This window comes from Geotrypetes seraphini, chromosome 10, assembly GCF_902459505.1.
Source record: "Geotrypetes seraphini chromosome 10, aGeoSer1.1, whole genome shotgun sequence".
Classification (NCBI taxonomy): Eukaryota; Metazoa; Chordata; class Amphibia; order Gymnophiona; family Dermophiidae; genus Geotrypetes; species Geotrypetes seraphini.
In genome coordinates, this window is record NC_047093.1 from 45930117 (window position 1) to 45957834 (window position 27718).

Below are 27718 nucleotides of genomic sequence, written 5' to 3' on the forward strand. Positions count from 1 at the left end.
CGCCTATCTTTAGACACTCTTTATAGAATCAGCCCCAAAATGACTTTGACCTGTACCGTATATACTCGAATATAAACAGAGATTTTTGGACCAAAACAATGGTCCAAAAATGGGGGTCGTGGTTTATATTAGAGTCTTCCCCCTCCACCCTCTAAACAGGCAGACACCTGCCCATGCTCTCACTGGAACATCAGCTAGTGCTCCCTCCCTCCCAAGTAAGAGTAAGGTCCATCCCCACAAGAATATCAGCTGTTGCTCCCTCCCAAGCCAGAGGAGCACATGCACCCCCATCTGCACACTACCAGAACGTCAACTAGCACTCCTTTCCTCCCTAGTAAGCAAGACTGACATCCCCCCAGGCTTACCGCGATCTCCTGGTGGTCTACAGAGCACTGGGGCTGGAGCGACTCCCATTCACTTCTGCCCATTCTTCCGCAATTAATATGGTTGCTAGAACTTCCAGCAGTAACCTCACGAGATTGCTGCTAGAAGTACCGGTGATCATTTTTATTGTGGAGGAAGAATGGGCAGGAGTGAGTGGGAATCACTCCTGCCCCAGTGCACTGCTAGACCACCAGGAGATCACAGTAGGCCTGGGGGAGATGTCAGTCTCACTTGCTAGGAAGGGAAGGAAGGCTAGCTGATGTTTTGGTGGTGTGCAGATGAGGGTATGGGTGTCGGTGGTCCACTGGCTTGGGAGGGAACAGTAGCTGATGTTCCAGTGGGGGTTAGAGCGTGGGCGGGAGTACGGGTGTTACTCTTGCTTGGGAATGAAGGAGGAAGCATTAGCTGATGTTCCGGTGGGGGATGGGGCATGGGCGATTGTGCGGGCATTACTCTTGCTTGGAAAGCAGGGAAGGAGCACTAGTTGACATTCCAGTGGGTTCAGGCAGGGTTGCAGGCACAGGTATTTCACTTGGGAGGGAGGAATAGAGGGAGCACTAGCTAACGTTCCAGTCAGGTTGGGGCATGGGTGAGGTGCGGTAATGCCCTGATTGCAGCAGCAAAAGTCTGCTAGTTCAGGGAAGGTTTGCAGCAGTGGGGGAGGAGTAAGACCTACTAAAAGAGAGGGTGGTAGGGCATCACAGGGAAGGAATGGTAGAATATAAACCCTCAGTTTATATTCGAGTTACCATTTTTGCCCTAAAAAGGGGGGAAAAATGGTACCTTGGTTTATATTCGAGTATATACGGTATTTTATAGAATAGTGCCTAGCACTTATGCACATGTATGTCAACCTTATAAGTGAAGTTACAACTCTTAGACAGTGTCCTCAATATTTCTTAAACCAATTAGTTATTAGTCCTCAGCGACATCACCATGAACTCGATTACTTTATGTGTCCCCTCCTCATCGGACTAGTGTTTTAATATAATTTTATACTTGAATTTTAATTAACATTTAAACTTTAACCTTAGCTTTAAACTTTAAAGTACTTAGCTTAGTGGTCGGGACTGCTCGGATTATTAAGCTCATTCTGTTACCAACTGTAAATCAGCCCGGGTAGTTTATATCATAGTCTGTCCTTGCAACTTAATATATGTAGAATGCACTAAGTGTCCCATTCATATTTGTCTTAATGAACATAAATTATGGATTCAGATGGGCTCTTTGCAAGCCCCCTTGGTCCAGCATTGGATCGCAAAACAACATTCCATCACACAGATCCGTTGGAGGATCATTGATAATATACAGTTGGGGACGGAGTTAGGTAATTGGGAGGAGAAGCTAAATTTTTTAGAACAAAAATGGATATATTATTTAAACACAGTAGAACCTAAGGGTTTGAATTTAGAATTGGAGTGGGCAACTCTTCTGTGATTGTTTGGAGGCGTCATCCGGTACATTCAGTAAGTGAAATTTTAAGATGAAGATGTTGAGTTTCGCAAAAAGGCATCTTGGGAGTGATGATGTTCTCTCTCAGCTGACCTGACAGCGGCTTATTTAAGAAGATAGTAAGATGACGATGCCATCTTTCTATGATGGCTGTAGTCTGAATTAGGAGCTGTAAGCAGGACGGTAAGCCTTTTTAAGAATTGTATGGAATTAGATATTATAACAATGTTAAATATGAGGTACTTTTTAAGTGGGTCGAATTGAAATTGAAATTTGAAAAATGTTATTTATGTTTTAGGGATTATTGCCTTGATAAAGCTTTTGGGCGAAACATGTTGGCCTGAAATCCCGGCGTCTCGACCACTAAACTAAGTACTTTAAAATTTAAAGCTAAGGTTAAAGTTTAAATGTTAATTAAACTTCAAGTATAAAAATTATATTAAAACACTAGTCCGATGAGGAGGGGACATATAAAGCCAAAACTATGAGAGTAATCGAGTTCATGGTGGTGTCGCTGAAATATTGGTGTGGTGTTGAGAAATATTTAGGACACTGTCTATGAGTTGTACAGTTGTTTACTTCACTTATGAATTACAGATTTCTCAAATATACTCTTGTTAATTGAAACGGATGTGCTATAGTAAAATTGCAAGTATGTCAACCTGACATAAGTGCTACTGATCTATAAACTATGCACACACTTGGGACTAGATTCAGTAAATGACAACCGATTATGGGTGCCAAAAAAATGAGCACCAAGTGAGGTGCCATTTATAGAATACCACAGAGCACTGGGGTCTGCCCCCAACTTTGGGCACAAGGATTGACACCAACTGAAGCGTGGTGTAAATCCTGGTGATCCTCCGAGTTCTATAATATTGCATGCATTTTGGTGAATGCCCCTGACCTACCATACCCTTCCCCTTTACAATTATGTGCTAAAAAAAATCTGTGTACACATCTTTATAAAATAGCACATAGCAAGATATGTGCGTAAATCCATATTGTTGACAATTGACACCAATAATTGATTGTTAGTGCCCAATTATTGGTGTTAATTGACTCATTATTCAATTAAATTGTACATGCAATGTTGAGCACCATTTATAGAATCCAGGGGTTGGTGCCTAATGGTAGATTCCAAGTTATAGAATCCTATATAATAAAACGCTAGACGCGCATGCGCACTCAGACTGCGTGATCTGTAATCCCTGATCTGTGAGATGTAGGTCTGTGGCATTGCAGGAGTGCGCATGCGCGCCTACGGTTCTTTCTTCGTTGTCGTCGTCTTCGCCTCTCCCCCCCCAATCCCCATTGAGCCTCCCACCCGATCGCCTACAGAAGTCCGCTCCGCTCCTTGGCCCCGAGCCTAAGTCGCCGAACGAGCTGGTCCTTTGCCGGCTGCTACCGCTCATGCTGAGGAGCGCGGTGTACAGCCGCTGCATGGCGGCGGCTCCGGGGCTTCTCCTCCTGCACAGGCCTCTCCCCTCTCCGCCAAAGACGCTCCAAGCACAGCGCGACGCTGTGTGGGAAACCGAGTCCCACGCTCGACACCGAACAAACTCCACCTGACCAGTGGCGCGAGGCTGCAGCAGCCTTCCTCCCACAAGGCTGCAGGCCGCTGCGGCTGTTGGCCACGGAAGCTGCAAGATAAACCCTCCACCACTACTCATAATACTGCACACTTAGGGGAGAAGTTGGAACAGGAAGATGTGTCAGGCAGTAAGCGGAGGAAACGGGCATCAGGTGACTCTGTAGGAGGCTGACAAAAGAATAGCAGGAGGTGGAGGAAAGAACTTAGAACCCAGGCTTCTCCCATAGAAACAGCCAGGCACAACCTGGCAGTAGTGCTCCAGGACCTTGCAGGCCAAGAACCTGAAGAGGAAAAAGTGGAGATAGCAGTGGGAAATGCTGGTTGGATTACATTACTTACTGTATCTCCGGGGGGGGGGGGAGTGCTGGACAGGGGGACAGGAAAGAGGTGCTGATGGACAGGGAAAGAGATTGGGGGAAGAAAAAGGAAGGGAGGCCTACTGCTGGACAGGGGGATAGGAAAGAGGTGCTGCTGGACAGGGGGGAGATAAGAAAAAGGGAGAAGGGCTGCTGCTGGATAAGGGGAGCAGTGAAGGGGTGTTGGTGGACACAGAGAAGGTAAAAGGAAGGGAGAATGGGTGGACAGCTGAGGAAAAAGAAAGACACAAATACAGAAAGCGGCTAAGGACAGAAAGAAATAAACACAGACACACACACATATATTCTAGCACCCGTTAATGTAACGGGCTATAAGACTAGTGAGGGAAATAACTTATAATATACTGTATGTTATGCATATATCTTTCCATTTAGGTGCAGGCACTTAGATTGGCTCTATGGCTTGTATAAATGTTCTCACCTCGGGGGCTCGGGGGGGGCATTCATGGGGGGGCTGCGTCAGGGCAGGAGGGCCTGGGAACCCTCCTGCCTGGATTGAGTTGGGGGGGGTCGCCGTGGCAGGAGGGCTTGGGCTCCCTCCTGCCCGGATCGAGTCAGGCGGGGGGGGGGGGGGTGGATCGATGGGGCAGGAGGGCTTGGGCTCCCTCCTGCCCATATCTTAGTGGGGGTGGGGGGTAGGTAGGTCTCCTTGGCTGGAGGGGTTGAGCTCCCTCCTGCCCATTCTTGTCGGGAGGGGGGGGTGATGGATCGCAGCAGGAGAGATTGGCTATCTCTCCTGCCACGATGGCGATTACCCCTCTACTCGAACTGCCACAAACTGCAGCAGGAGAGATTGGACAACTCTCCTGCCACGGGTCGCAGAAGTTCGGGTAGAAGGATGATCGCTATTGCGGCAGGGGAGATGAGCCATCTCTCCTGCCGCAATGGTTGCAGTGGGGGGTGGGTAGGTTGCAGGGCTGCTGAACTGATCGCCCTTTTTTGGCACTTATACCTGTTTTGACTTAGTCTAAGTCAAAACGTATAAGTGCTGACTAGGCAACCTGCCTAAAGTTTTGGTTATACCTGCTGTATGCCTATGTCTAGGTCGGCCCACCTCCCGCCCTTTCCCCTCCTCTAAAAAACGCCTTTTTTTGCTCTATGCATTTAGAGGCAGGGGAAAGGCCTAAGCTGGTTTTAGATACATCTAAAACCAGCTTTGGTTATGGGTACTTGGACGATCAGGCTTTTTGATCATCGAAGTAACCATTTAGGCCACTATTAGACTTTTTTTTTAAATTATCAAGTTTCAAGTTTATTAGGATTTTATATACCGCCTATCAAGGTTATCTAAGCGGTTTTACAATCAGGTACTCAAGCATTTTCCCTCTCTGTCCCGGTGGGCTCACAATCTAGCTAACGTACCTGGGGCTATGGAGGATTAAGTGACTTGCCCAGGGTCACAAGGAGCCCCATAAGGTCTATCTGAAACTATTAAAGGCTATCTGCCGAACCCAAGTAAATGCCGCCGATGCATGGCCTTAGAGTGAATCAATAGCCATAGAAGCTGCCACTCCTTGAGATTTGGACACCTCCTAACACTCTTATCGTCTCAGGCAAGCTTAGATTGTCAGCCTCTGGTGACAAGAAAATATCAACTGTACCTGAATGTAACTTGTCTTGAGCTACTACCACAAATATGTGAACTCAATCCAAAATCCCTTCCCTAATAACCAAGAGGGTTCATATTCAAAGCAATTTAACTGGCCAGAAACAGCTGGTAAATCGCTTGTTCATGGCTAACAAGTCATATTCAGCGGCACTTAACCAGTCAGTGCCAATGAAAATGTCTGGTTAACACCCAACTGGAAACTGGCTATTTTGGGAGCATTTTAGGGAAAAAGTCAGTTCTTAACCATTCAAAGTAATTGCATAAATAGGACCTCATAAAAGTCAGTCCTATATTTATGTGGTTCACCATAGATAGTTAAATTCTGAATAATCGGCTATACTTTTGCTAGCTCCGTAAAACCCAGAAATTCAATGTTGGAGCCTGGACATGGTCCAGCTTTGAATCTCCGGTATAATGTCAGTGACATTCAGCAAAACACTGAGCATCACTGACTATCGACCTTGAGTCCTTTTTTTTTTCTTGACCTTGCTTCCTCACTCTGGAAATGGATCATGTAATCTAGAAAGCTCATGTATATTACCGCCTTTAGCTTCCAGAAGATATCACAACCTGCAAACATTCCAGTTTTCTCCAAGTCCAATTCAATTAATAAAACTCTCCTTTATGCAAAACAGCTTGGAAGACAACAGAAACATCACACTGATGCACTTGCCTGATTCCTCAGTGAGATATCTTTCATTGCTTTTTTGAAGTCTAGAAAGCAACTAAAGTAATGTTTGTTTGAATCTCTCTGAGGCAATGTCAGAACAAACCAAGCGTGTCTTCTCTTGATTCTGCCTGCTTTTCAATCGCCGTCACTTTGAAGAAGAAAACATTCATCTATGCATGCCTGGGGTGCTTTGACTGTTAAGAGAAATTGTCATTTTCTTCTGATTTGATCAGCTGAGATATAGTAATGAATTCATTTAAAGTTTCCCATTATTATTTTTCAAAAATCTCAGCTCTCTGCAAATGTGTTTGTTTTTTTTTTTACCTTTTTCAACAAGAACATAAAGGGTGGGATATTATCATTGGGGTTAAATGTGCTTATTCTGTGACCCAATAAGAAACCCATTACTTGCTCCCTATTTTCATAATCTATATTTCATTCAAGTTTTTATTGGTTTTAACTACTACTATGTTGGATAGCAGCGACATAGTGGAGCCACATACTGCATGGTAGAAGGCAATGACAAACCACTCCTGTACCCTGCCGTGAAACATCACAGGGTGGATTCCTCACTGTACGTGTTGTCATGAGTTGGTGGCCGACTCGGTGGCATGATCCATCCATCCAATCATTTCTATAACACCAATAGACATACACAGCGCTGTACACTAAACATGCAAGAGACAGTCTCTGCTTGATAGATCTTACAGTCTAATCAAGACAAACAGGACAAATAAGGTATTAGGGAATTACTTATGGTGGGAATGATTAAAGCAATCATGTATTTGCTAATAGGCTAGCGCACTAGCAATACTGCTACATTAACTGGTTAGCACATCTATAACACGGGAGTCCTTAGCATCTCCTAAATAGTTGATGAGTGCTCCCACAATATATATATATATTTTTTTTTAATGGCCGCATGCTAATGCTATCATTAGCATGCTGCCAGAAAAAGATAAAATAGAAAAAGGAAGATTTTTCAGAAGCGCTAGGGCATGAGAAAGACCTGCAAAAGGATGCACTAACAGTTCTCAGTGCAGGGCTTAGCAAAAGGACCTCTTAAAAGGAGTTATTCTGAGGAACATTTGATATGCTACAAAGGATTTCCATACCTTCCTCTTCTTCAAGAAAACCAGGAACATGAAGAAGAGACTTAGAACGGCTATAAAACACAAAGATATTTAGAAACAATTTCATGGACAACAGTGCTTATAACTTTCTTTTTTTTAAAATTTGGATAACTTAAAATAGATAACTTTGGCTGTTAGGGCCTACATTTAAGATGTCTGTCTCACATCTGCTTAGTGATGCTTAATCCCACCCATGGCCACTTCCAGGTGCAGCCATACCCACGCCCAGCCTTGGGTGTTCTTAGGCATCGCTATGCGTTTCCATAACACACTCTGCATCTCTGTAGATGTGCTCTGGAGGCCTACAATGTGGGTGTCCTGCCTCAGAGAGGTTTTTTTTAAAAATTAAACATGCATCCTGATTGGCTGCCAGATGGTGGTAGGACATTTACCACCGCTTGCCATCAGGATGTACATTTTTGATAATCAGGCCCAAAGAGTATGAGGATAGACTTTAAAATCTCAGAAAGGTGTACTTTGGAAGAAATGCAGAAGAAGAGAGGGATGGTAGATGCATTAAAAATCCCTCTATGGCATAAATTCACAGGAGGTAAGTCTCTTTCAATTGAAATGTAGATATGGAATGAGGGAACATAAGATGAATGTATTTGCTATCTGTTTCTATGTAAACCAATGTTGTAGAACAGAAGCAGATACTACAAAGCAGACCAAGCTGACACCACCATGGGAGAGCTGCTGATGTTAGGTGCAGGATGTAGGGCTGCTTTGGTGGCATGTGTTCTACCTACAGTTCACATTGCAACCCCTTCAGCATGACCCTTTCCAGATGTGATAGTGGGACATTGTTTTATGCATGTTTTAAATTCATATCTTTTTCAATGTTTTAAGAAAAAAAAAAAAATTGAATTTCTCTCCAAGTCTTCTATTACTTGTATCTAGCTGTCTGGATTCATAACAGTGGGATCCCTGGGTATAAGCTCTCAACTCTCATAACACAGTGTGTGTTTATAGAGGAAATGAACAATAATTAAATGACACAGCTGGATAATCTGGATGTCATTGTAGCATCTCTCCGAGATTAGATTGTCTGCTCTCCCTAATTAGCTTAGGTGGGATCTGACACAGTGACATAAGGCACCAAACATCCACACTTCTCAATATGCCTCTCCTGTTCATGCTGTAATAATGAACAACCTGGCAGAGAACATATGTACTGTAATAAAGAGCTGACGCCGGAGTGTCATCAGATAATATGACCTCTCTTGGACCTACCTGGTGCAGGCAAGAGAGATCACCGGCATTCTCCTTCATAACGGTTAAGGCAGAGAATAGCACATAGCTCAATGTCCTGGCAACATATTTTTGTGCCAGGAAAGTCAAGTATGCAAAGGGACAAGGAAAAGAAAATGATTCTGCAAAGTGTTTACTGAAAAAGGAAGGGTGCAAAGATTAGCATTCAAAAAGTACAAAGGTTCTTACAAAGGAAAAATAGCAACAGTGGCATAGTAAGGTTGAGTGACACCCCTCCCCCATCCCCACCCACTTCTTCACTCCCCCCCCACCCCCGCCGCACGCGTGCCCCCTTTCCTTACCCCGTACCTTTTTAACTTCTCTGGCATGAGCAGCATGCCCACGTTGGTGTCAGCTCGCCCTTTGATGTCACTTCCTAGGCAAGGGTCTCGGAAGTGACATAAGAGAGAGCGCAGATGCCAATGTGGGCAGCAACCTCGTGCCAGGGAAGTGAAAAAGGTACAGGGGAAGGCAAGGGGCACGCATGCAAGGTGAGGAGAGGAGCAGGCAGGCAGAGAGGAGGGGGGGGCACCGCGCCCTTAGCATGACAGTGCCCGGACCAGGCTGCCCCGCCCCCCTTGATACGCCATTGAGCGGGAACAGTATCTGGCAACGTTAAAAGAGATAAGGAAAGAAATTAGGATGGAAGAAAGATAGCTAAAGGGGTAAAATAAGATGGCAAAACTTCCAGATATATCCAAGAAAGAAGAAAAGCTAGACTAGATAGAAATTTAAGAACGGATAGAAACAAGAACAACTTAAAATAGGGAGACTATTAAAATCTCTGGATCAGTATTCGCTAAAGAAAAGTTTGCTATTGTATATTAGAAGTGAGATAGATATTACACCATTTATGAAGAGCGCATTTATGAGGAACTAGTGAAAAGTGGGCAAAAAAAAAAATGCTGAAAGCTCTGGTCAATAAACTTTGGAAATGGGAGAGACTCTGTGGATGTGATTCCCGTTCATAAAAATGGCAAGAGAGAAGAGATGTGCCACAGACGCATTTTCTAAAAATAGATGTGCACCGGCACTTATACGTATCTGAGTTGTATGCAAGATAATTAATGTATAAGAAGTCAAGAACAAAGCCAAGGTCCCTAAGGCAAATTTCTGCATAATAAAAGTCATTTAAAACCCCATAGGGCTAAGCTTAATCAAACTCTGGCTGAAACTAACATTTTGCCATCACTAATGAATGCCTCAAAGGAGGTACAAAAGACAATGGGGAACTTTTGTTGAAATATCCTGTATTTCCATGCAAGATTGCGTACATATATAGATTTTTGGCTATTCCATGCACCTTCCCCCCAGCCCCACCCCTGTCATGTCCAGAATGCATCCACTTTTAATCTATGCAACCCAGAGCAATTACATGTAAAAATAGTAGCAGTGGCAGTACAAGTGGCATTTTCATATTTATCTACGTACCAAGTCCTTTATTTAAATAACTGCCTGGCAAAGCTTCTAAAATGACTTCTCTAGGCAGCAAGAGGCATAGTAGACATTAGTAGAATGGACTATGGAAAAAAAAAACCACTATAAAAATTGAAGAACAACCATTTTAGATAAAAGAAATATAGATAATTTCTTCTTGAAGAAAGGAACATTTTTGTTTTTTTAAGGGACTAACCCCCTCTTCTACTAAACCACGCTAGCAGTTTTAGCGCAGGGAGCCGCGCTGAATGACCCGCGCTGCTTCCGACGCTCATTGAGTTCCTATGAGCATCAGGAGCAGCGCAGGCCATCCAGTGCGGCTCTCTGCGCTAAAACCGCTAGCGCAGTTTAGCAGAAGAGGCCCTAAATTTTGTACATACACTTCTCCATCCATACTCGTGGGGGATGCGGGCGGATCATAGGCACGAATATGGAAAAACCGCGAATAACTTTTTATATGTTATTCGCAGTTGTTAGAAAACGTTGTCATTTTTATTATTGAAACAGCAAATAACTTTTCTACTGTTATTTGCGGTTTTTGAAATAAGCAGCGATTTCAGAGCTTGGATCAGGCAAGCAGTGATTCCCAGTGATTCCCAAAGAATTAAGGGCTTGGAACAGGCAAGCAGCAATTCAAGTTTCAAGTTTATTAGGATTTTATAAACCGCCTATCAAGGTTATCTAAGCGGTTTTTACAATCAGGTACTCAAGCATTTTCCCTATCTGTCCTGGTGGGCTCACCATCTATCTAATGTACCTGGGGCTATGGAGGACTAAGTGACTTGCCCAGGGTCACAAGGAGCAGCGCAGGGTTTGAACCTACAACCCCAGGGTACTGAGGCTGTAGATCCAACCACTGCGCCACACACTCCTCCAATTCCCGATTCCCAGCGATTCACAAATAATTAAGGGCTTGGAGCAGGCAAGCAGCGATTCCCAGCGATTCAAAGAGAATTTAGGGCTAATATCAAGCAAGCAACGATTCCCAGGGATTTTCTCCATGCATGCTGGGAAGAAGCCTTTCTCTCTATAGATGCTGGGAAGCAGCGTTTTTCTCAGTGCACACTGGGAAGCAGGGAAGCAGCGATTTTATGGGAGAAAGAACTGAAGCAGCAAATTTGTGGGAGAAAGCATGGCAGCAGCGATTTTCAGAGTGAATGGTATGCGATAAACTTTTTTATCAGTACAGTAAAAGGAAAAAGAACTTTAACGATGATGTAATTTGGGGGGGGGGGGCCGTCAGCAGCCGAAAAATCGCAAATAAGCGAATCCGCAGATACGGAAACCGCGGATACGGAGAGAGAAGTGTATGGTAAATGAATTTTATTCCTTACATTGTTTTCATGCCATCAGGTAATGTGGAAAACAAGAATTACACCTAGTTCCGTATTGTGTAAACTTTTAATTTGTTTCCAATCTATTCCACGTTGTTCCTCTAAGACTATGAACATCCTTGCCTATTTATAAAATCCTGTTTAAACACTCTCTACTATGCGATCTATACAATTTTCAGTCCTTTCTCCATTGCTGTAACTCAGCCATTTTTCCTGTAGACCACTTCGAGCCGAAAGGCGTTCGCGGTATATAAATAAAGATTTATGTTGCGTTATCTGTTAGACTGCAGAACATGTGGTAAAGATTCATGAAATTCCTCATATGTGTGAGTTTCAGCGCAGGGTCAGCAATTGCCTACACCAGATGAGTGCTGTGCCCATGCTAGTGAACCGAGTGCTCTTCTCTTAGGACAGGGGTAGGCAATTCCGGTCCTCGAGAGCTGGAGCCAGGTCAGATTTTCAGGATATTCACAATGAATATGTATGAGATGGATTTGCATGCACTGACTCCTTGAGATGCAAATCTATCTCATGCATATTTCTTGTGGATATCCTGAAAACCTGAACTGGCTCCGGCTCTCGAGGACCAGAATTGCATACCCCTGTCCTAGGACATGGGGTATAGGATGTAACGTGCTTGGTGTTGTCTAATACTTTTGTTTCTCACCTTTAACTCTTCAAGATCAGGGCGCTCCATGCTGACCACAGAAGCAAGGAGCTGGTCTTCCAAACCATCTCTCGTGACCGTGAAGTTAATAAGGGTGCACTGTGCCTGCATTTCAGGCTGGTAATGAGGGTTAGCCAGCTTTGTGTGCAGAATCAGTCGGAAGTTACAGTTGAACTCACATTCTTTGTCTCCAATTTTAATATACCTTAAATGAAAAGGCACCAGGTGATGTGGAAAATGAAATAAAGGCGAAGCAAAATTTAGTTTAGGAAATCACTGAATTCTACTACTACTATTTATTATTTCTATAGCGCTATCGGACGCACACTGCGATGTACATTAAACACACAAGAGTCGGTCCCTGCTCGAAATTTGAGGAGAAAGAGGTTCAGTCTAGTACACAGATGGACTAATTCCTACTGAAATCTTTTAGAGCACAGTTCTCATTTCATATATAAAACAGCAATAATAGGCTTTCTATCTGTACAGGATTCTGTTTCTGACCTTACTACCAGTGTGTGTGTATGTGTGTGTGTGGGGGGGGGAAGGGGGGTTATTCCTCTTTATCATAGTCTAAGGTTCGCACTATTGTGATCTGATGAACTTTGCATTGAGATAATTAATGGATTAAGAGTAGCTGTGTTATCTTAATCATGAAATTTCTCTTGTATCTTGTATAAAGTAAACAAAGAGCACAAGATATTACACAAACTTCTTTCCACCAAATTTTACACCTACAAAAAAAGGGCAAATTTAATAAGTGACCCGAGTGCAAACAAAAACATTTTACATGGGAAAAGTATAAGGACAGATATTTTGTATGGTGGCTCTCTGAAGGAAACCATACAGCACAGCAAGGATATGTAAAATAAAAATATATTTGTAACTCCTAAAGTTATGGAGTTCCACTCCCTCCTTCCTGAAAATTTGCAGACCTTAGTGAGCAGTCCTATAGGTACGGTTAATATGCTTTTCCTCATCTGACTTACCTTCCTTTCTTGATTGTTTCCCGACCAAGCAATGGTCCCAATACAGGATCAACAGTATCTTCCAAATTTTCTATCAAAACCGCTTCTCCTAATCCAAGAGCTCTTTCGATAACATCCAAATACCTAGAAAATACAAGAGTATAAACAGAATGAGCAGAGTCCTGAAATCGTTGATTGCCATAGAAAATACTGCCGAGTGCACACAGAATTTGTTGAGAATCCATCCCACATATGAAGGCTGCAGAAAGTACCTCTGATAGTAGGGAACTTACTTAACCTGGGATTCATATTTGCTTTGCATCCTAAGGGCCGTAGTGCGATTTTAAGTTGGGTCTCTTAATTGGGCTTTTATTTAGTTGAATGAAGAGAGTATCATTGGGAAGAGAGTACCATTGGGTGGGGTGGAGAGGAATGGTAGAGTTTATTGAAAGGTTCAAACACATAGTTACATATAGATAAAGTGGGGGTTTATTGAAAGTGGAATATGTCTATTTTATTATGTCTATTATATTATTATATTTGATGAATTATTGTTGTGCTTTGATGTTGTATTTGTTGCATCTGATGATGTTTGCATCAATAAAACTGTTTGAATCTAACCAAGCAATAGCCAACCTTTATTCAGCTGTAAAATTTGAAGGACTATGATGCCTCAAACATTTCTAACACATACCCCCTAATTCTACAAAGTTGTGTGCACAATTTGATGCTTAGTGCACAATTTGTGTGTGCAAGTTATAGAATTTTGCCAATTAGGCGCTTACCTTAATTGTTAAATTAACTGCTAATTGGCAATGAGAACCAATAATTGGTTAAACTGGTGTTAGCTGTCACTAATTTGCAGTTAGGCACATTAACTGCCCTTGGTTGGCATTCTACAACTGTGTGCTCAAAATCCATGGCATGCAACCGCAAGGGAGGGTTTGGGTACGGGCAGGTCAGGGGTTACAGAATGCAATCAGTTATGCATCTGATAGCAATTAGGCAGGAACATTTGCACTAGTCATTCAGCTAGCATAAGTGCTCATGCCTAAAGATAAACGCAAATACATATAGTCCAAAACCCCTCTCAACTAACTCCCATAGTGTTACAATTGGTCTTGTTTTGATTGATTTATAGAGCCTCAGAAGCGGCTTGTTTGCTTGGAAAATTACCCGATAGATTTTTAACAGTCGCAAGCTTCCTCACTGGCTCCATCAATACTTAAAAGTCTTTCTTCAACACATTTTAAAATAGTTTCATCCATAAATATAAAGTGCTCATACTCTTAAGAACATAAGAAGTTGCCTCCACTGGGTCAGACCAGAGGTCCATCGCGCCCAGCGGTCTGCTCCCGCGGCGGCCCATCAGGTCTATGACCTATGAAGTAGTTCCTGACCATTTTTATAACCTACCTCTATTTCTATCTGTACCCCTCAATCCCCTTAACCTTTAGGAACCTATCTAAACCTTCCTTGAACCCCTGTACTGTGTTCTGGCCTATCACAACCTCCGGAAGCGCGTTCTTCTATGCTTCCGCTTTAACTTATCTTTTGAACTTGACTTTAAATGGCAACCCCTACATCGACATGTATATTTCGCAATCTGCGTCAGGGCTGGGAATCAATAAACTTTCCCCATGGCTGCTCATACGCATAAGATGCTTACAAAACGATAGGCACATAACTGCAGACTTATTCTGTTACACGCGTAATTACCAATATAGAAGCGCAATTTGCATGCATACAAGTGGAACATTATGTGAGATCCCTTGACAGAGTACAGTTGAGTTTGCATTTGGGTGCTAGATTAAGAGAGTTGTTTGCTCAGGAGGAGGGGATGTCTCTTTCGGTGTCTTGTATTCATCTATTTTGCAAAAATTACCAACCAGACAAGGATTATCAGAAAATTCGGGATAAATGGGAGAAAGATTTACAGCTTAATTTGAGACATTGGGATGTTGCCCGCACTTTAAGAGCGACACCTGGGGTGACATCATGTTCATGGTTAAGAGAAACGTATTGTAGGGTTACATTACGTGCCAATTACACACGAACACAACTGTTTTATAGTGGAGGTCTTCCTATACCTTTATGTCATAAATGTGGGAGGGAGAGTCATACATTAGGTCACGCATTTTGGTTTTGCCCCATAATTCAGCACTTTTGGAAGCGAATAATAAATTATATGTCAAAAATAATTGGAAGATCTTTGCGCTGTTCTCCTTCTCTCTTTATTTTGGATTTGCCAGAAGCTTTTGGCCATTTTACCTAAAGGAAATAGGGCGTTGTGTAGGAAAATGAGTCTCTTGGCTAGAAAATGTATACCCATCTGAAGTGCACCCATTATCTAGAGCCAGACTACAACATTCTGCCTCAGTATCCCTCAGGGTAAGAAAATTCTGAAATTGTACGATAAAGATTCTTCAAGTTTTATACGCAAACTCACCGCTGCCAACACCTAAGACTCATAAAGGTGAGAAAAGCATTTTAAATTTTATTTTCATATCCTGGCATCTCCAGTGCAAGGAGATGGGAAACCCAAACCAAATTTAGAATGCAACTCCTCCTGGGAGGGAGTGGGGGGGGGGAGAACAATTATGAAGGAGAATTCCCAGAGATGATATCCTTCAATGTTTTTGTTTATTCGTATTTATAGACCACTCTTTGCTATAACAACAGAGTGCTTTACAAAAATTAAAAACAGAAATGGGGAGAGAGAGTGGCGAAGTGGTTAAAGATACAGCCTGTGGTTATGGGTTCAAATCCACGCTGCTTCTTGTGACCCTGGGCAGGTCACTTAATCCCCCCACCACCACCACAATTGCCCAAGGTACATTAGATAGATTGTGAGCCCACTGGGACAGACAGGTAACATGCTCAAGTACCTGAATAAATTCATGTAAACCGTTCTGAGCTGTCTGGGAGACTGGTATAGAAAATTGAATGAATGAATGAAAATTTAACTACAACAGCATGTGTGATGCATCATGCTATCTGTAAGCCTGGAGTGCCCATTTACTTCTGTGAGACAAGATATATTCTTACCCTCGCTGTCCAATCCTGACCACACACAGCTGCTCCCCATATTTTGTTTTGATCCACTTGATGCCCTGTAGCTGTGGATCAACCATAAGCGGCCAACGCTCGCAGCTGGTCAGGATTGTGGCATTCTCAGTAGACATGCGGTCAGCAGGCAGCCCTTCATTCTGCCAGCTGGCAATATCAGCGTCGTCTGTCAACATGGTCAAGGGGTCCAAGGCTGGTGTAACAGGGATGGGCACCTGGTGGCACAGCACAGGGAAAGAGGGGAGATCAGAAAGCCACTGCGCACACTTTAGTCAGAAATGAGTAGCATAAGATCACACGTTCAACCTATGATCTCCATTTTGGTATAAAGGTCACTTCAGAGTTAACCTCAAGCACTCCCTCATTTCTGATGTTTTAATATGCATAAAATAGTTACACAGAATACTCAGCAAAACAGATCAGCAGCATGTTAAACTTGTCCAGTCATTAGTATAAAAAATTATCAGCTGTACTACAGCAGGGACTGCAAGAGCCATATCACAGCTCAGGGTACTGCACAACACTCAGCAGGTTTTACCTTATCTACATTCAGGACCTTCTCTGCCTTTCCACTTCTGCAGCCCAAATACGCAGGACTAAGGCCAGAGTCTTATCAATTCAATGCATCAGTGTTCTACAGGAAAACCTGCTTTATCATTTTAAGCACAGAGAACCTGCAGCAGCTCTGCAGTGAAATATCGAGAATTATTATGCCACAAGTCTACCACCAGACTATCATAGCATCAATGACTAATAGTGTTTGGCAATGCTTTCCAGATCTTTATACAGTATGACTCCGTTTTAACACTTAAAAATTAATGCAGCCCCCAAATGATGATGAAAACAAAATAGCAGACCTGCAGGCTCTTCAATTCCCCAATTCATTGTTTACTTGCTCCCCCCCTCCCCCCCATCCACAGCATAAAGACAGCAGTGGTGGTAGCAATAGCAGCAGCAGAAGATGACAAAGGAGGAAGGGACATGGCCTAAGGACGTTTACTGACTCATAGGCATCATATTTACTTATACTATTAGCAACAGATCACAGTAGAAGTTCAGAGGATGAGAGAGCAGTTCTGTATCCTGATCTCATCTGGGTTCCTGACCATTGGTTTATGCAGTGGTTCTCAGCCAGTATATATGGACACACAGGTGTGTCCCCAAGATGAGGGAGGTGTGTCACAAAAAATTTGGTTTAGACAGCAAGTCTATGCATTCCTTAATATCTATCTGTATCTGCAAGCTGGGAAGAGCAGAGATCCTGAATGAGGTTCTTGAATTCTCCTAAATGGTCATTTATTTCTGCTGCCTGACTGCTCTCAGTAAAAACTGCTGCCAACTGGAAATGTTGCAGGTCTGTTGTCAATAGGTTATGTTTGCTACAATTTCTGAGTTATGCACTTGCAGGGTTTTGTAATCCATCACAGTATCTAGCAGTATTGGGATGGATTTTGTATTGCTATTACTGGGGTGACATCAGAATTAGAATACATATTTATTTTTTTATGACAAACGATAAATCTGGAACTGATGTGTTGCATACAATTTTTAAATATAGTAGGCAAATTCACACGGTAAGACAGAAGACCAAAATCCTCCACAAATCGAAGTACCACAAAGGAACAGCGGTGGAATCAAGAATAGACAGGCTGGCACTAGCACACATAAAAGAAATCTTATTGTAGATGACTTGATACAAATCGTGTTTCGACCAATAAGACCTGCCTCAGGAGTCCAATCTGTGCGTAAAATCTCTTGATATGTGTGAGCCACTCGTATCAACTTTGCTGCGGTATGAGGGAAAAAAAAAACCCAACCTGATCTGAGATCGTAGGCCTGCTTGAATAATAATAATAATAATAACTTTATTTTTGTATACCACCATACCCCGAAGAGTTCTAGGCGGTTCACATGGGTTAGAACAAATTACAAAGGTTACATGCCAAGTTGATCATAGAGTTGCGAACAGCAAGGAAAAAGAAGTTACAAAAGGGTACATACCAAATTGATCATAGAGTTGCGAGTAGCAAGGAGAGAGTAGTTACAAGTGGTTACATTCCAAATTGATCATAGAGTTATGAACTACAAGGAGGGAGATGGGGGGGGAGGACAACTAAGGGCTCCTTTTATGAAGCCGCATTAGCGGTTTAACGTGCGTAATAGCGCGTGCTAAACTGCCGGACGTGCTAGCCACTACTGCTTCCTCTTGAGCAGGCGGTAGTGTTTCAGCTAGCGCGGGGGTTAGCGCGTGATTAAAAGTCGCATGCGCTAAAGCCGCTAACGCGGTTTCGTAAAAGGAGCCCTAAGTTTTCAGTAAGGTTTTAGAAAGTTCACAACGAATGGTGAGGGGCAGAACATTCCAGAGGACTGGTGCCACTAAATAAAATGCATTTTGTCTAGTGCTCTCCAGGTTAGGGTTGCTAGATTTTCCAGTCGGAAAATCCAGACTGCTAGGCTGGGCCCGCCCAATTCTGCCCATCCCCACCCTAATCCCGCCCATCCCTGCCCCCACTCCCTGCTTTTGTCCACAAATTGCGTCGGGCAAGAAGGAAGTCCAGATCAAAAAGAGGACATATCCGGGGAAATCCGTACATCTGGTAACTCTACTCCAGGTGGACCAGTCAGGACCATCCAATGATCATTGATGATCATAATAAGTATATTTCTAAGGTGGAATTTTTCCAGTTCCACAAATGCAGGTATAGTCTAGCTACCACCATATACAACCAGCATGAATTGCAGATAATGTCTGAGTGATGAACACTGATGAAATCAGAGCTCAGGCACACACAGTACTGAATGTGGGTTACACCTACGCTCGGGAGCACTCAACGCTGAATATGGTTTATACTTGAGCTCAGGAAAACCAGCACTGAATTTGTGTGACCCCGAACCCCTGGATTAATTCATAAGCAATGTCGGGACAATCACCCCTAAAAACAAAAAGGAACGGAGAGCACTGCAAATGTGGCACAATTACAACGTTACAGTAGTGTGAGTTTACCTTCAGTTGGCTGAGGTACGGTCTCCACGTGTTGTCCATTAGATCCTGTCGATATTTCTTTGTGAAGTAGCCCAGATAGGAGACAAATGCTGTGATCAGCAGCACATCTCCACAAAGGGTGCTCTCCTGTTGCTTGAAGTTTCCAACAGCTTCAGCCCAGCGCACATTTTCAGAGGCAAGTCCTCCCACCTGAAAGTTCCCCCAGAATATCATCATCAGATGTCTTTTTGACTAAGGTGCTTATTTTCATGAATGTCCATGTGCTTGAAAAGTCAAAGTACCAATTTTGTAAAGGCAGAAAAAGAACATTCAATACTGCAGTATGTCCAAAAGGCAAGGAGGCAAACTGTGGTTAGGTTTTGGTTGGAATTAGGGAAGGCCTGAAATCTGGACATCCAAGAGCAATTACTGAAGGAAAAGAATCGTCCATGATTATAAAGAGGAACACCCTTATTTAGATCTGTTTCAAGCGTGTCCTGAGCACAAAAAGATGCCCTGATTGAGTAGCTGTCCACTGGAGGGATTAAGGTATGACAGTTCCCTAATCCCCCTGTGGCTGCTGTCCCCCTCCTTCTCCCTTGAAAAGTAAGCTAAAAAGGAATACCAGGCTCTATGACAGCTTCAGGTATTATGGGCATTGTTAACAGAGCAGGAAGTCTATCTCAAATTCATCTCACTGATTGTATTTTATGCTTACATTAGTTCATTTTACTGTTCTTAAGCTGTTAACACAATATATTATGTTTATGTCAAGATGTACCTATTGTACACCATGTTGAGGAAATCTCTTCATAAAGGCAGTTAATAAATCCCAATAATAAGCAAACGTATGTTCCCCTATACAGTGCAGAGGTATTCCTTATTTATTTATTTTATTCTATATTAATAATATGATCAACTCTCAAAGTAATTTATAACTATAGGCTCACAACTCCCCACTACCATTTGAAATGAAGGAAAAAAAGCCTCAGATGGCTTGAGGAACAAATCCACAAACCCAAATGAAGTGAGCTACACAAGCTCTACTCTATTTTTTTATTTTATTCTAAAAATTTATAACCACTCGAGCTACAATTCTTGGCAGTAAAACAAAAAACACAAAGCACATTGTTTCCCTCTCTTTGCCTGGGCCTCCTCTCCTTAATTTGAGCTTGGAGTTTTCAGTTCATCAACTGGGCCCGATCCTCTTTTCTTCTTCTCCCTACTAACTCTATCTTAAAGTGATCTTGCACTTCTTAAGGAGGTCTGGGAACTTCTTCAGTACATTGTTTTACAAGTTTGTATATTTCAGCTGTTTGGATTTTCCAAGAGCAATATGACAAGAGGCTCCCAGCAATACTGTAAACAGCTGCTCCAAATACCATAACCCTTTCTGAAAATTGCATTTAATAATATTTAGAGGAATACAGAATTCAAGGCTTTCTATGAGAAGATTTTTAAAGGACCCTGCCCCACAACTTCAAACTCAAGCTTGCTATTCCTTTTCTCCAAATAGCAAATGTGCCTTCTTCCTTTCCTGCAGAAATTAATAAGCATGGAAGCAATGCATAAAATAGATAGGGCAGACTTTGCTAATATGACATCGGCCGCAAGGTATGTAAATTAGGCAGATGATTGGCAATCCCCCTAAAAGAGTATAATTTTAAAAAGGTAGAAAGCTTGAAGACTTAACTACCTAAAGATGCCCAGGAGATAAAACGTCATGCTTTACAATTCTTCTCTTAATTAAAATATAATTTTACATGCTAATTAACTGCTTCAGTTCACCTCATCTTAACAGTTTTTATTAGGTTTCACTTGAAACTATCTTGAAACCTGAAGCTAAATGAAATAATATATTCCTCAAGGTAGGTTTGGAGTTTGGAAATTTTACTTTAGGGGGAAAATCTGAGAAAAAAAAATAAAAAAAAAAAAATATATATATATATATATATATACACAGTGGAACCTTGGTTTGCGAGCATAATTCATTCCAGAAGCATGTTCGTAAACCAAAGTGCTCGTATATCAAAGCGAGTTTCCTCATAGGAAGTAAGGGAAACTCGCTTGATTGGTTTTCCCCGCACCCCCCCCTGAGGCCACCAGCGCTGCTCGCTTCCACCCCACCCCACCACATCCCAAAAAGAACCCCCACCCCAAGGCCACTGGCATGCTTTCACCTCACCCCCGAGAACCAGCATCACCCCCCCTCCCCGCAAGCCCCCCTGAAAATTGGCATCACCCCTCCCCCCCCTGTGAACTGGCATCGTCCCCCAAACCCAAACCCTTACCCCAGTCTGGCACCAGCATGCAGCACCAAACACAGGATGTGTTGGTGCCAGTGCCTGCATATCCTGCCTCTTGCCGCTGGGCTGTGCCTTGAGCATCTGCACATGCTCAAGGCCTTCTGGCTCCCGCTCTCTCTGAGATTTAAAGTACATTTCTCCCTCCGGATTCGCGGGGGATAGGGGCAGAGCCGGACCACAAATGGCGAACAACCGTGAATATCCGGCTGTGACCCACCCCCGCCTCCCTCCCGCCTTCCCGGCCTTACCTGGTGGTCTAGCGGGCTTTCGGGGCAGGAGCGATCTTCCTACGCCCCTGCCCCGTGCAGATCGCCATTAGGAAATGGCTGCTGCGAGTTCCTGTAGTCTCTCGAGACCATGACGGGAACTCCCTACAGCTATTTCCTAATGGCGATCTGCATGGGGCAGGAGCGTAGGAAGATCGCTCCTGCCCCAAAAGCCCGCTAGACCACCAGGTAAGGCCGGGATGCCGGGAGGAAGACTTAAGGATGTTTTTTATTCTTTTTTCCCCCTCCCCAAAAAATCGCAAATATGTGAAATCGCGATTACTGAAATCATGAATGGGGAGGGGGAAGTGTGCAAACACCTCTCCAACCAGATCCAATGAATGCCTCTGTTCAGTCCAGGTAAAGTTAGATTTGTACAGGCTATACTCGTGTAACTATAAGAGGTCTATTTTTTAACATCTCTAAATGTGAGGTAATTCATCTTCCATGCTCACGTTCCTCCATCCCTACTCCTTTGAATACTGATGGATCTCCTCTGATCCTCTGATCTTTGGCTTCTCTTTTTTCAAAGTCACAACAGGATGATGTGTTTTGCTGTTCCCTCATAGTGCTATGTGTGTCAAAGCTTTCCTCTCTGCTGATCATTTTATTTATTTATTTGGTTGCTTAGCCCGTCCTCCCAAAAGAGCCCAGAATGTGTTACAGGTCAACATACATAATTATACAATTGGACAATACAGACAGATAACTCTTACATAAGGTGATGTAATTTCCTTGGTAACAGTATTGTAGATACGTATCTCAGAACTCTTATCTTCATCCTAGTTAATGCCTTCCTGGTCTACTGCATTGTTCTCTATAACAATCTTTCTTTCTTTGTTGCCAAGTGACTCTAGTCAAGACACCTATTGCATCAAGTTTCTATGCAATTGATATGACCATGAAAACATTTATATTCACTAGGCCTGATGAAGAAAGGATAACTCTTGAAATCTTAATAAAGAAACATTAAGTTAGGCCAATAACAAGCTATCGCCTACAACTTGCCTGATGACCCTTGTTTGCATACTCTAATGGTGAAATCTGCAGACTGGAGTACACTATGAATTTTAGTCTGTGCTTTATGGGATTTATGTAAGATACCAAGATGTGCAGTACAGATATCCAGTTGTGCAGTATGGATATCAAGGATATCAAAATTGTGATAGACTGATTTTTATAAGGGTTGATGTGCATAAAGTTAAAGCTCCACAGCACTGAATTTACAGGCATTTGCAGCTGGTAGGTGCATCCTATGACTTCTTCCCAATTCTGATTGGCACTGCCCTCTAGCACTACACAGAAGTGAAAACAAGATACCTAGCCTTTGGGATACTGGAAGCAACCTAGACAGTATGCATAATGCTTATATGCTAATGATTTTAGCTGCCAACACATCCAATCTTCAATTAATATTAATCAAGCCAAATATGTTAAGAGAAGCTGATTAGTTGGGAGTGTGATGCAGAAGCCAAACAGAAAATGTGTGTGTGTGTGTGTCTCTCAGCTGCTGCTGAGGTGTGAGAAAGTCCTAAAGCTTCATCCCAAGGACTGAGAAGCCTCCTAAACATGGCTAAAGCACACAAGAATATCTAGCCCTTGCATTGTAGAACTGTTTTAATCTCACTATAGGTTCTGCAAATCTTCATAATATTAAAATTACTTATAGCTATAGATCAGGGCTGCCCAAGTCCGGTCCTCGAGATCTCCTGGCAGGCCAGGTTTTTAGGATATCCACAATGAATATGCATGAGAGAGATTTGCCTGCACTGCCTTCTTGGTATGCAAATCTCTCTCATGCATGTTCATTGTGGATATCCTGAAAACCTGGCCTGCCAGTAGATCTCGAGGACCGAACTTGGGCAGCCCTGCTATAGATAGTACCATTTAATTATTTTATTTATTTAGGGATGGTACTAGTCTGCTCCAGGTTCCTCAGTATTTTTATGATGTTTGAGTGAAAATCTTGAATCAATATTGAACCCTTGGGGAGAGAAAGGTTGTCAGCAGCAACAGCAGCCATTACTTTCACTCCACTCTACAGCTGGCTGCTACAGCAGGATCTCTTCCTCATTTTAATTCCTCCAACTCATTGGCCTGGATATCTTTTTTTCAATCCACTATTCCTGCAACACTTCTCCCTTCAAACTTGAGGTCTAACCCTCCTCCTAATCACCTGGCTCCTGTACCCGTCCATTTTCTTCTCAGCTCACCCTTCTGTCCTCCTGGCTTTCTGATAGTACCGTACATCCTCTTTAAATTTTGACACTAAGCCCATCACCATCATTCTAAACTACCACAGCTTAAAAGTAAACAAGTTGGAAAGTGTGCACAGAGTGTGGTGCAATGGTGCTTTTCCCCTTCCTTTGTTTGCACACTCAGGCATTTCTGCATGGTTTGGATTAGGATACAAATATTAGTGTGTCTCACTAGGTTAGCAATGGCTCTGTAGTTACATAATGGGAGGATTTATGTGTTTAAGTGTATATCTTTGTATCTACAGTATAGGAAGCCTGTAGCTGTGCACCTATGAAAGTGGGAAATTTGAGTGAATATCTGGGAAATCTGGGAGAGATCGGGGGGGGGGGGGGGTTGGCCATATTTTTGGGAGAGTTAAGGTTTGTGTTGGATAATATGGCTGTGTGTGTTGAATTGAGAGGGTATTTCCTCCTCCGCTTCTCTTTATACTTCCTCCCCTTCTATGTTCTTTACTCTTTTGCACTTTCTCTTCACAGTTTACATGAGTCTCCTACTATTGCTTACAAAGGGGCAGGAATATTAGAGAAATGATAGCACCTTAGATTACCCTGGTATTGGAGGGAGCTGCACTTGCCCCTAGATTCTACGTATGCTGTCCAAAACTGCGCACCCAAATTTGGGCATGTGCCAAAGTTGCATGCACATTTTAATTGAACAATGAACCATTAGCTAGCAATATTTGGGCGCTAACAACCGACTCCATAAAGATTTGTGGATAAATCTTTTAGTGTGCATCTGGAAATGGAGTGTGGCGAAGGGAGGGGTATATTGGGTCAGGTCTAGGACTGAATCGTCATCCTGTGAAGAAACAGTCATGAAGATTCAATGGGTCTGGGAGCTACAGCAGACAGGAATCTCAGGCTAACTGCATTGTGGAGGGGTGGAAGGGGGACGATGCCCCCCCCCAAAAAAAAAATTCTTCCCTTCCCTTCACCTCCCTGTCCGAGATCTGCAGGCACCTCTCCTGGAAGGGGATGAGTCACGGTCCAGGTCATGTGATGGCCCCCCTTCCCCCACAACCCTCCCAAAGTTCTTCCTTCCCCCTCTCCTCCCTATCCATGACCCATTGCTCTTTGCTCTTTGAAAATGATGATTCAGCGTGGTCTCCTCCCTGTCCACAGTCTGCCTGCTCCTGTGTCCACGGTGTTAACAGAAAGGGATGATTCATCGCAGCCATTTCATTGTGGCTGCAATGAATCGTCCCATTCTGTATTGGGTCAGGGGCGCTCACTAAAGATGTGCACAGTATTACAGAATTAGGAAGATGTGAATCTAACTTATGTACCAGGATTTATACCATTTCAGTTGGTCTAAATCCCTATGCCCAAAGTCTGGTGCAGATTCCAGAACTACAAGCGATTTTATAAATGGTGTACAACTTGGAGTGTTGTCTACAGAATAGTGCTCTGTGTGGAATTTTGAGGAGCACTCAAATTTGGCTGTCATTTACTGAATCTAATCCCTGGTGTATGTCTGTGATTGCAGGTTTAGCCTTGACTGTTTCCAACCTGCTTTACTCTGTCACTACAAAACATGACACAACCTGAGATTCATTAATGCCATCATATGCCCTCACTACAATGTTTATATTAGAAGCACGGAGACAAATCCAACTACATCTGAATGAGCACAGAAGATGTATTATACCCCTGGAGGAATTCTGCACAACTGCACAATGCAGAATTTGTGCATAATTTTCGAGTGGCATGCAGAATTTGGCTAGCTGCTGAGATGAAAGAACATAAAAGCAACAGGGCTCCTTACCAGTTCGGGGTTTTTTTTGTTTTTCCCATGTCCTCTCTCTACAACAACTTCTTTTTCGTGCAAGGATCGGCTTAGATTCAGGCACAGCACAGAGGCTCTCAGTTTGAGCCTTGCAGGGCTTGCAGCCTCCCACAGTTCGCACAAGAATGAAAGAAGAGCTCAGCTGGAGAAACTACAGGCTTGCCATGGATGTAACACAGTGAGAGCCCTGCGGAGACTAAATCTGACCCATTCTGTGTGCTATAGAGGACATCCTGCGGAGCCTGAATCTGAGCCATTTTGTGTAAAAGATGACACACTGCAAAGAGAGGAAAGCAGATGAATTGAGGAACAGTCCCGGGGAAACTAGCTTGGAGCTGTCTGCTTCTTTTTTGGGATGGAGAACAAATGGGGTGAAGGAGAGCCGACAAATATGTTCCTACTTTGGGCCATGATACCAATAATGCTTACCAACATTCATTCCTACCAGAACACCTGGCCTTGATCACACATGAGGAACACCGATAACCCCTCAATATCTCTAATATACACAAACAAAACCCTAAGATGCCAGACTACATGCACTATAACACCAGAGAAATAGAAAAAAAAGTAATTTTTCCTGAACAGTGCAAAATATAGACAGCAGATATAAATTCTCAAAACTGACACTAAATTGAAAATAAAATCATTTTTTCTACCTTTGTTGTCTGGTGATTTTATTTTTCTAATCATGTTTTCACCGGTCTCTGATTGCAGTTCCTTTAGACTGTGCTCTTAACTCTGTTTCCAGGGCCTTCTTATCCATTAACTGGTTTTCTCTCCTTCTTCACTTTCTGCCCTACATCCATCTTTGGCATTAACTTTTTACATTCAATTTTCTTCAAGTTTTCTTTTTCCTTCTCAAATCTATATTTTTCCATGTCTTACTTTCGCCATCTATCCACATGCACCATTTTCCTCCCTCTCTCTGTCCTTCCCTTCCTCTCCCCTCCCTCTATGAGTACATCTCCTCTTTCTTCTCCCCTATTCCCATCTTTTCTTAAACAGCATGTTTTACATTTCTCTTCCCTTCTTCACCCTTCAAATACATGTGCACCATCTCCTCCCTCTCTCTCTCCCGCTCTGGTGGTCTAACATCATTCTCCTCTCCTTCTCAGTCTGGCATCTCTCTCTTCTTCGCTCCCCCCTCCAATAGTTTGACATTTCTCTCCTTCCTTTTCTCCCTTCTTATGATCTGGTATCTCTCTCCTCCCTTCCATAGTCTACATAAGAACATAAGAATTGCCGCTGCTGGGTCAGACCAGTGGTCCATCATGCCCAGAAGTCCGCTCACGTGGTGGCCCTCTGGTCAAAGACCAGCGCCCTAACTGAGACCAGCCCTACCTGCGTACGTTCCGGTTCAGCAGGAACTTGTCTAACTTTGTCTTGAATCCCTGGAGGGTGTTTTCCCCTATGACAGACTCCGGAAGAGTGTTCCAGTTTTCCACCACTCTCTGGCTGAAGAAGAATTTCCTTACGTTTGTACGGAATCTATCCCCTTTCAACTTTAGAGAGTGCCCTCTCGTTCTCCCTACCTTGGAGAGGGTGAACAACCTGTCCTTATCTACTAAGTCTATCCCCTTCAGTACCTTGAATGTTTCAATCATGTCCCCTCTCAATCTCCTCTGTTCAAGGGAGAAGAGGCCCAGTTTCTCTAACCTTTCACTGTACGGCAGCTCCTCCAACCCCTTAACCTGCACAATCGCTCCCATCAATCTCTCCCATCACTATCTCTCATCACAACTGATCTCTTAAACTGTTAGCCACTAATCTCCAACTATATAATTTCCACTCAATTTGTAGCAGCTTTCTAATCATTGTAAACCGCATAGAACTTCACGGTACTGCGGTATTTATTATTAACCATCTGGCAAATCTCTCTCCTTACCTCCCCCCCCTCCCCAGTAATCTGACTTCACTCTCCTTTCCTTTTCCCCTTCTTGTGATCTAGTAATCTTTCTCCTCTCCTTCCCTTCCTTCTTCCTCCCTATCTTAGTCTGGAATCTTTCCCTCTCTCTCTCCTTTCTTCCCCCTCCAGTACATAAGAACATATGAATTGTCATACTGGGACAGACTGAAGGTTCATCAAGCCCAGTATCCTGTTTCCAATAGTGGCCAAACCAGGTCCCAAGTACCTAACTAGATCCAAAGTAGTAAAACAGATGTTATGCTGC

The 27718-nt window shown here is 43.1% G+C and overlaps 1 protein-coding gene across 2 annotated transcripts in view; it reads right to left on the reverse strand.

Annotated features, from left to right (window-relative positions):
* Positions 1-27718, reverse strand: part of DNAH9 (dynein axonemal heavy chain 9) — a 366622-nt gene that overhangs the window by 126607 nt on the left and 212297 nt on the right. For both annotated transcript variants that reach the window (XM_033960210.1, XM_033960209.1), the window contains exons 52-55: positions 18950-19138; positions 15925-16160; positions 12898-13020; positions 11909-12113 (exon numbers count right to left, since the gene is read on the reverse strand). In XM_033960210.1, coding sequence (XP_033816101.1) covers positions 11909-12113; positions 12898-13020; positions 15925-16160; positions 18950-19138 — 753 coding nt within the window. The remainder of the gene's footprint in view (positions 1-11908; positions 12114-12897; positions 13021-15924; positions 16161-18949; positions 19139-27718) is intronic.